This window comes from Syngnathoides biaculeatus, chromosome 21 (assembly GCF_019802595.1).
Source record: "Syngnathoides biaculeatus isolate LvHL_M chromosome 21, ASM1980259v1, whole genome shotgun sequence".
In the NCBI taxonomy this organism is placed as follows: domain Eukaryota; kingdom Metazoa; phylum Chordata; class Actinopteri; order Syngnathiformes; family Syngnathidae; genus Syngnathoides; species Syngnathoides biaculeatus.
In genome coordinates this window covers 6,298,895-6,308,580 of record NC_084660.1, presented here as the reverse complement: position 1 = coordinate 6,308,580, position 9,686 = coordinate 6,298,895, and the positions used below count along the sequence as shown (strand labels likewise).

The 9,686-nt window shown below is 50.8% G+C and overlaps 2 protein-coding genes and 1 pseudogene across 3 annotated transcripts; 1 reads left to right on the top strand and 2 right to left on the bottom strand.

The window, feature by feature from the left end:
• Positions 1-48: 48 nt before the first annotated feature.
• Positions 49-2,132, bottom strand: vbp1 (von Hippel-Lindau binding protein 1). The gene is made up of 6 exons (XM_061808602.1): positions 1,993-2,132; positions 1,166-1,290; positions 1,019-1,085; positions 831-929; positions 605-743; positions 49-524 (listed from the first exon to the last, which is right to left on the bottom strand). Exons 1-6 carry the CDS (start codon positions 2,071-2,073, stop codon positions 448-450), a joined length of 588 nt encoding a protein of 195 aa, XP_061664586.1. The 5' UTR covers positions 2,074-2,132; the 3' UTR covers positions 49-447.
• On the top strand, positions 1,938-9,684 carry si:dkeyp-74b6.2 (cerebellin-1). 2 transcript variants are annotated; one of them, XM_061808598.1, is made up of 3 exons: positions 1,938-2,076; positions 6,546-7,012; positions 7,078-9,684. In XM_061808598.1, the coding sequence occupies exons 2-3, from the start codon at positions 6,725-6,727 to the stop codon at positions 7,483-7,485; spliced, it is 696 nt and encodes a 231-aa protein (XP_061664582.1). In that variant the 5' UTR covers positions 1,938-2,076; positions 6,546-6,724; the 3' UTR covers positions 7,486-9,684. The 2 variants fall into 2 exon arrangements, with proteins under 2 accessions (XP_061664582.1, XP_061664583.1); XM_061808599.1 differs by lacking the exon at positions 1,938-2,076 and having other exon boundaries at positions 6,725-7,012; positions 7,078-7,197; positions 7,288-9,683.
• LOC133494612 (E3 ubiquitin-protein ligase TRIM39-like) lies at positions 2,677-5,015 on the bottom strand (annotated as a pseudogene).
• Positions 9,685-9,686: the final 2 nt, after the last annotated feature.

The window sequence follows — 9,686 nt, the reverse complement described above, 5'->3', positions numbered from 1 at the left end:
CGAGTTCAAAGTCTTTTATTTGACCTGCTGACATTGCCCCCCCCCCATCCCCGACCCGATCATCGAAGCAGACGGCCTCGCTTCCGTGCAATCCCGAGTGCCGCTAGCACCAAAAAAATGTGCTGAATACATTCTGCGTCGAGTGCCCAATCACCCCCCCCCCCACAACTATTTACTTACAGTACTAATGTGTTTTTTCTTCTTCTTCTCTGAAACTAACTGGCCCACTGCTCTTTTTTTTTGTTTGTTTGTTTTAACAAGTGACGGACAAATAAATAGAGTCCAAAGTGGGGCGTGAAAAGAAAAACAAGCGCACGACGGGATTTCCCTCGGTGAAATCAACTCAAAAAGTCCGCTTTTGTTCATCCGGACCCGAAAATAAGACTCGGCCCTCGCTCCGTCGCGATTATCGACTGAAGACCGCCAAGCGGGCTGGTTGGATCGGGATTAAGACTTGTCCGCTGGCTTGAGGAGGCTTTCTCTGCTCCTCCTCTTCACGTCCCAGTTGTAGACCCGTGCCATGTCTGAGTTGGGGGGGGGGGGTCAAGGACCCACAACAAGAGCGCGTACGCCGGGGTCGCGGGGGTCCGGGGTGCAAGGATACTGACTTCGGTGGTGGTGAACTGGTCTCGCAGGAAATCCAGGTCCTCCTCCAGCGTCTCCAGGTTACGAGAGGCGGTGCACAGGTTCTTCTCCAGGAGGGCCTGGGCGCCGTCGATGTCGTACTCCAGCATGACGTTTGCCTTTGAGTAAATTTGGGGGAGGGGGGGGGGGTTTACTATTAGCTGACTACTTCCTGTGTGTTTATGTTTTTGCTTTAGTTGACTTACACCGAGCCATAGGCAGACTTTGTCAGTGGGCGGTACCGAGGCCTTGCAGTAAACGTTGTCCGCTAGCATAAAATGCGTCTCCATGGGTTCTGTGGTCTCCTAGTGATGGGGGGGGGGGGGGGGCAGGAAAAAAATAAAATAAAAAGTTGAAAGACTTACAAGGTGGGGGGTTGGAGAGGAAGACGCACCTTCTTCTTTTGCATGTGTCGCAGGATTTCCAGCGTCTGCCTGATCTGCGGGATCTGGTTGCGCAACCTGAAAGCCGTGCAGAGAGCATCTGTTATGTTTTTTTTTTTTTTTGGGGGGGGGGGGTCCACGCCGCACTTTACAGCTACCTGAGCTTCTTCTGCGACAGGTTGACTTCCATGTATTTGTACTTCTGGTACTGCTCGTCCAGCTTCCTCAGGGCCGAGTCGGCCTTCTCGTTGCCGGGCAGCTTCATGAAGGAGTCCACGTCCTCCTGCCGAATGCGAGAGGGTGGGAAAATGTAGGGGGGGTGGGGGGGGGGGACAACACAATTTGGGGTGAATTAAGGAAGGATTTTTAAATAGTTCATTCATTTTATCTTCCGGGTTAAGATGACTCATTTTTATTTTGGGTACTTGGTATGTCATGAGGCTAATTTGGATAGAATCCAACATTTTATTTGCTTCCATTTAATTACAAAAGTTCAATTACACTAAAATGCTCAGCATTATACTTTGTAAAATAACTAGAAATGCGCCATCTTGAATTTGCTGACGTCATGCAATTAGTGATGGGACTTTTCAGCTGTTTTGGGAGAACTTTTGTCCATTTTTGACGCGAGTCTGATTTGTGGGTGGTGCTTGTGAGCATGTCTCCCCCCCCCCCCCCCTCCCAAGCTCATCCCTACGTTTAAATTTAAACGTGGCCTCCAAGGGAAGCTTACACAACGAACATTGCCAGCCAAGCCCAAGTCCCGTCGCGTAGTTCGAGTCTAAAATAAGCGCAAAGTTTTCAAGATGGAAGTTCAAGTGGTTGACTTGCCCACACTTTGAGTTCCATGCTAGCGCGTTAGCTTTGTGTTAGCGTGACGCTCCCCCCCCCCCCCAAAAAAAAAAAAACGGGCCAGGGCGGCACTTCTGTAGCCGGGCGCAAGCTCCGGAACGGACACGTTCAAGACGGCGAGGCGTCGACGTACCAAGAACACCGCTTCGGGGATGCCCAGGTGCTTTTTCTTGGTTGCCTGTGCGGCGTTGCTGTCTATGGTGGCCGCCATCATTGGGTGAGGCTGTTCCTTCCTTCCTTCTCTCCTTTTTGGGGGTTGTTACAAGAGGCGAGTGGAGGACTAGCGCCCTCTAGTGGGCCACTAGCCGCCACTGCACTCACCTGCAACTTTTGTCCGAACTATTGGCCAAAAAAAAAAAAAATACTAAATGCTTCAAGATTAAATCCAACTATACTGTACTTGGGCAGTGATTCTTGTGAATATCACTAGGGGGAGCCAGTTTACAACTTAGCGGATGTCCAAAATCCGGTCCGGGGACGTATTGAAGGCCGCTCCATGCTTTTCAGTTGGCCCGATACATGTTCCAATCATAAAATTTAAAAAGCCATGCTAAAAAAAAAAAAGTTGAAAGCTAGTACACTATTTTTTAATCCAGTGTTATTTCACGTAAAGTTTTTTTGGTGGTGTATTTCCTGACTAGCAGTCTCATGTGATCTAGTTCTATACCTTTTGTGATTATTGGCAGTATGAATTACAAAGTATTGCAAAGTACAAATTCTAAAACTAATATATTGTCTAAAATAATGAAATTCACTCAGAATCTGCTTTAACAGCCAAGTATGAAGTAGGAAATGAGTTAAAAAAAAAACAAGACACTTGTAGGATCTGTCACTTTCTTTTAATGTTGTGACTCAGCAAAATGCATCACTAATTGGTTTGCGGTGTCGGGCCCGGCGTGTGCTTGTTCACGGTCGCGATGATCATTGGGGCGGCGTTCCTCCCCTCGTCGCAAACCCCGGGGCTCAAGAATGGGAAAACTCTCTCGGAGAAGACACACCCAGCAAAAGTGTAGATGTGAGACTTGGCGTCCACGTCGAAGAAGGACACGGTCCCTTCCTCGTAGTCCGTGAACACGCCGACTGTCTGCGGCTTCACATCGAAGGTCAGAAGGACGGACGGCGAGTCCAGAGCCCGGTACTCGTCCCCGCCCCTCAGACGCATCGTCCAGAAGCCGTTCTCTGGTGTAGAGGTGATCAGGCCCTTCCTGTTTACTGACTCTTTGACCACGCCCACATCCCAGAAAGTCTTCGTCCCGACTTCCACCTGATTGGAGAGAGAGATTTAATAATGACGAGCAAGAAAAGTGCGGCCGCACTCGCGGAGATGGTGACCTGGAAATAGAACGTGCCGGACAAGAAACCTCTCTTTGCCAAGACACAGATGACCGGGTCGAAGCGCCGAGGGTTGTCGGGCACAACCTGCGGCTGCTCGGCGCGCCCGACGCTCTTGCCGTCGGCCGACAGACAAATGTTGGGATGGGCTGTGTCCGGGTCCAGCTCCACATCCACTGTAGGGACCGGAAGCTCCGTGAATCCCCGCAAGCGTGGGGCCAAGGGGAGCACACCGAGGACGGCTTTACCTGCGTAACTCTGCATCCTCTCCAATTCTGAGAATGTGAAGAAGACGACGATGAGACTCTTGAGATGTTTAAATCTCTGATGAGTGCAACTCACCGTCCGCCTTCAGGCCCCCCAGCTCAGTCGTCAGGGTGGCGATCAGCTGGGACAGCGCCCTTCTCGACGTCCCTACACAGTGCTCACGGTACACGTTGATCTCTGCCCACTCTCTGGTGGGGGGCGGCGACGTCAGCTCGGGGAACCTCTGTCCCACGTGAACACGGAGAGGTCACAGGACACGCTGCACGTTACTGGCGACAAAATCTCGACGCCTAAAGCCCACCTGGAGGAGGTGCAGATGGTCCTCCGATCCCATCAGCTTCGACAACTCCGCGTTCCTCGACTGGAGCTCGGCGATCTCCCGTCGCAGCTCCCCCACGAGCCCCTCGGCCCTCTGCTCGGCCGCCCTCTGGCTCGCCACAATCTCGGCGTCGACAGCCGCCCTCCTTTCCTCGGCCAAACCGATCAGACGGTCGAAGAGGTGCTCGTTCTTTCTCCTCTCATTTGCCGCACTTATCTGGACAACGAGGGCAGGGTGACTGCACCTTTTAGTCCGCGCCAAGTCAGGGAACCTTTCAACAAGGATTGGGACCCACCGCGTTGAGCTTTGAATCGTTTTGGATTTCCTTCATTTTTTTCTGTCTCTCCTGGATCTTTTGCTCAAAGTCGGCCAGTGTTGTCTTCATTTGGAGCTAACGGGACAAGGCGAACGGAAAAGAAGAAGATTTGTTTCCCTTCCCCAGACCTAGCTAATCTGCTTTGTGAACCAGGAGCAGAAAATGACCTTCTCAACTTTGTCTCGTTTTGATTAGACAAGCCGTGAACATTGAACCAGAACTCAATGTCCCAACATTCAGGGACTTTAGTCCATACCATGTAAGTCTTGGTGTGGAATTACTGACGCAGTAATAAAACATCACCTTCCTCTCCTCGCTCTCCTGGTCGATGTGAACGACTCGGTGACCTTTGTGCTGGCTCTCGGTGCAGAAGCGGCACACACACTGCCGCTCGTCCCGACAGAACATCTCCAGGAGCTTGTCGTGCTGCCCGCATAGACGCTCTCGCAGGTCGGCCGCCGGCGGGATCAACTTATGGGCCATCAAGGTGGCCACGCCGCGGTGGGCCTCCAGGTGGGCGTGACAATACGAAGTGAGACACACCAGGCAGGACTTGAGGGCGCGCACCCTCAGGGAGGCGGCGGCGCACACATCGCACGCCACCTCGCCATCGCGAGGCGGGGGCGACGAGGACGGGCCGGGCGTCATCCTCTTGAAGGTGTCGGCCAGCTCCTTGAAGGCGGAGTTGACGCTGATTTCGGGCCGGGCGGCGAAGACCTTGTCGCAGACCGGGCAGCGGCAAACCTCGCCGCTCCCCCACAGGCGCTGGAGGCAGGTCTGGCAGAAGTTGTGACCGCAGGGGGTGGTCACGGGGTCGTTCAGCACCTGCTCGCACAGGGGACACTCCAGCTGCTTTTGAGCCTCGCTGCCGCACGGGGTGGCCATTTCTGTGGCACAACCAAAAGGAGTCCCGTCATTTCCACTTCAGAATCATTTGTCAGGACTCCACCTTGCTCGGTTATGCGTCGTCTCTTTTGTTCTCAAAAACCCGTGACACGCCCGCGCAATTGTTTTTGATTCAGCTGGAAAACTTTGGTTGTCGTTGAAGGCTACTGGGAAGCAAAACGACGAGCTCGGTAGTTTGTTGTTTGAAGGATTCATGCAAAACTCTCATGCAAGAACGATTTTACAGAATAAAATTGTTTCTATTTGTGTGAGGTAATACACCCACCACCCTCGTGTTCTGCTTGGTTAAAAAAAGATGTATAGGAGTGCAGATACGACAGCGTTATAGAGTATTCGAAGAAGACACAAGAAAGCGGGACAGTCGTCCGAGCGTGATGGTGTTGCGTTTGCACTTACGCCGTCCGTCCTCGGCGACGCGACGCCTGGAAGAATCACGCCCGATCAGGGTCCACTGGTTCACGTGTTCAACCTTGTGACTCACCTGATCAGTAGGACAGAGAGAAATGCCGTCGCTCTGCTAAACAACAAGCGTTGTTTCCTCTCGTCACGTGGCTCCACTTTCCGGTCATGTGACGTCAACATTTTCAGGAACTTGAAAGATTGGAGTTGTACTTTTTTTTTTTTTTTCCCTGAAGCTCTTCTATATCTCCTATTATTACAAAACACAAAAGGTTTTCGGAGTATTTTATACTATAAATATGCAGCGTGTGTTTTTAAAAGAAAGACAGAGGGGTGTCTAAAATGGGACAGGCCTCGCGAGACCCTGGGATTGAGAAGTGGAAGGACTGAGATTGGATCAGGCGCACTCACAGTCCGGTCTGGCATCCCTTTAGGGGCATCTGGTGGCAGGGAGAAACCGCTCATTTTCACAAATATCATATGTTGCCATTTCAGTGTTGAGCTTTAAAAATGTTTTTCATTTTTACATCACCTTTTGTCTTGCGTTCAGGCCTCACTTTCATGTCAATTTGGGAACAGTTGCCGGGTCAGATCGAAAGGTTCTTTTTCACAAAATAAAATGACAAAAAGACGACAAAAAACAAGCCGGTTTTGCCGAAGCAGAAATGAACCAAAAGGATGCGCATGTGGGTGACAACAAAAGGTGCCATATTGCACGTCGGGACTAAAATAGTACGTTTTGTTTTGATGACTTCATGCACAGCCTGGACGGGAAAATATCCGCTAGCGTAAGCCAGGACGGATCGTTTCGCTTGGAGTGCGCCGTTGTCCTCTTAGCCAATCGGGGCTGAGCAGGCAGGAAAGGGAGCAGGTGGGAGTGGGGGCGGGGGTGAGAAGAGGAGATTTGGCGGCCAATGGGTGGGAAGAAATAGCAGAAGCAAAGCTGAAGTGGACAAGTTGCCTGATGAGAGAAAACGCAAAGGTAATTTTTCCTTTTTCGTTATTCATGCGTGCAACGTTTTGGGGGGGGGGGGGAGTGTCCCGGTTCTTTTTCTCTTTGTTGCGTGTCATTTTACCACGCCCGTTTCACGACGGCGTTTGAATATGAAAGTTGCCTTTTGTCCAATTGCGATTTGTATTTTTGCAGGACTGAGTCATTCCCACCGTAGGCGGGATCCAGTTCCGCCCGTGTGCCCCAGAGAAAGGGCTTCCAGTCAAGTGCCATGAGGGAGGTGTCCCTCGGGGTCCCGCATGATGTCCCGTGACCCTGCAGCGGAGCACCACCGACGCCGTTGAATCTCCCACTCGTAACGCGCCGCGAGAACGATGCTCCTTCAACCTCCCCGGCCCCGCCTCGGGGTCTTTGCCGGACTGCTGCTGGTCACCCTCTGGGCCCCCGCTGGGGTGCGATGCCAGAACGACACGGAGCCGATCGTGTTGGAGGGCAAGTGTCTGGTGGTGTGCGACTCCACCCCCTCCGCCGAGCCGTCGGGAAACCCGTTGGGGATGTCGGTGAGGTCGGGAACGGGCAGGGTGGCGTTCTCGGCCATCCGCAACACCAACCACGAGCCCTCGGAGATGAGCAACCACACCATGACCATCTACTTCGACCAGGTGCGCTGTCGTGTTTTTATGCTGAGATCAGCGGAGGAAAGAACTGGTCTGTCTGTTGTTCCCAGATCTTGGTGAATGTTGGTAGCCATTTTGATCCCGCCAGGAGCTTCTTTGTGGCTCCGAGAAAGGGAGTCTACAGTTTCAACTTCCACGTGGTCAAAGTCTACAACAGGCAGACGATTCAGGTGTGTTCTTCCTTCTTAATTCCTTCTCCTCCACCCTCACTAACATGTTTTTTTGTTTTGTTTTGTTCCCAACTACCCACCGTCTACAAGGTGAGTCTGGTTGTCAACGGCTGGCCGGTGATCTCGGCCTTCGCGGGCGACCAGGACGTGACCAGAGAAGCTGCCACCAACGCCGGCCTGGTGATGATGGAAAGGGGGGACAAGGCGTACCTCAAACTGGAGCGCGGCAACCTGATGGGAGGGTGGAAGTACTCCACCTTCTCTGGATTTCTGGTCTTCCCCTTGTAAGGCTTCGGGCAGGTGAAGGTTTGTGGAGAGACCTCGGTTTTTCATCATCGCTAGGAAACATTATCATGGGGGCGGTCTGCTGGGGGATGCCAAAGACTTTGAACGATCGTCAGCTACATTTTTCTCGCACCAAGATAATCCCGAATATATGTTCCATTTCCTCTGCACTTTTATGGCTAACCCGTGGTTGTAACCTAAAGCATGAATCTAGGTGTGTATTTCTGTCCTTAGCTAGTTTCCTCGAGTTTGTCATCCAGCTCGAGCGAACTTGTGAACAATTTCCGTTGCGCTTGCTCGCTAGGGCATTGTGAATAGCTAGCTGGACTGTATTCTTGATGTCTTCCCATCTTTATCACTTCCAGTAAACTGTACCACACCTTGAATGTACTTTTTTCATGCAAATTATTGAAGATTAAAAACCTCGGCCTGATAAAGTTTACCTGGTCAACAGCGCATGACTCCCTTCAATATGCTTGAGTTCAGATGGTTGCAGATTCCATTTTATGCATCCCGCCGCTTATGGTGGATTCCCGTCCAAGCTTGTGATCGTGTGAAGCCAAAGTTGACTTGGCCCGCATCACGGTCCAAACGCGGAAGCGCGCCGGTTCTTACCGTCCGCGAGGTGACTCTTCACAGAGCATCCGGTGGCAGATGGAGGATCAGCGGCAGAGCGAAGGGCGGGTCCGGCGCCAGAAGCCTGCTGGGTTCACTCTGGAGCGCCATAAGCTGTTAAGTCTCAGCGGAGGCCCGTGTTAGCACGTCCACGCAAAGAAGACGACGGAATATAAAGTAACGCCTTCACAAATGAGTATATTTTCTTGTTCTTCGCTTTTTTCCCCCCGAAATGAATGTATTTTTTCCTGCGACTGAGAATGAAGGGACTACGTCTCAAGAGGAATAAAACAAAAAGTGTCCGTTTAAAGCACCGAATGACGTTCACTTGTATTAGGTCCGATTTTTGGCGCTGACCTGACTCTCGGCAAATGTGATGCGCAACGGAGGACCAGATTCGGAGACTTAACTCCCCAAAGCGCAGGACAGGGATGTTTGTATTTGTCACCTGCACTGAGGAGCGCAATCTTCTTCTTCTTTTCCTTTCGGCTTGTCCCGTTTGGGGGTCGCCAGAGCGCGCCGTCTTTTTCCATCTCAGCCTATCTCGTGCATCTTCTTCTCGAACGCCCACTGTCCTCACGTCTTCCTTCACAACATCCATCAACCTTTTCTCTGGTCTTCCTCTCGCGTCCGAGCATGTCCAAACCGTCGAGGTCTGCACTCTCGGACCTCGTCTCCAAAACATCCAACTTTGGCTGTCTCATTTCTAATCCGATCCAACCCGCTCACTCCGAGCGAGAACCTCAACATCTTCATTTCTGCTACCTCCAGTTCTGCTTCCTGTTGTCTCTTCAGAGCCACCGTCTGTAATCCATTTTATAGACTTTGCCCTTCATCCTCGCGGAGACTTTTGTGTCGCATTGTGTGCAAAATGTAATCATTTGGAGCTGGCACTGGTACGGTTAGGGTTAAGAGGTGGGGGTGGGAAATTCTCCGCTTGTGACGTCACAGGAATTCCCCTCAATGCCAGGTCGAAAAACTATTGAAGCGTCTCGAGAAATATTTGTCGGCGTGTGTCTGAGACATTGCGCGTATTAGCATAGATATTAATGTCCTTTTTTGGCGGTGTTACAACGGTGTCATACGCAGCTTTTTTATTTTTATTTTTTTTTCTCCACCCTCCTCGGGTTACTTTCGCTTTGGTCGCTCTTAGTGCTTCTTGTGGTTCCCGTCGGACCCTTTTAAGTCGACGCGCTTTGATTGACTTTGTGCTTTGTTGTCTCTTTTTTTTAACCGACGTTCCTGTGGAGGCTTCCGTTTTTTATTTTTGTTTGTTTTGTTGTTGTTGTTTTTGGAACCGCTCGGAAACCAGGAAGAAACAAACTGCAACTCTGGTAGGAAAACAAAACAGATTTTACTGACATCCCAATCCTTTTTTTTTTTTGTTTGTTTGCTTGTTTTTTGGATTTTTTTTTTTTTTTTTTTTTTGCATGTTAAAAGTAACGAGTGGCGTTACCGGAAACTCGACTTTTGAAAAAGTGACAACTCCTTTTAAATGTTGTATCGGCAACTCGTAAAGGAATACACACTCATAGTACACCGAAGGCAAGAATTTGCAAAATATTTCTAGCAGCAATATATATATATAT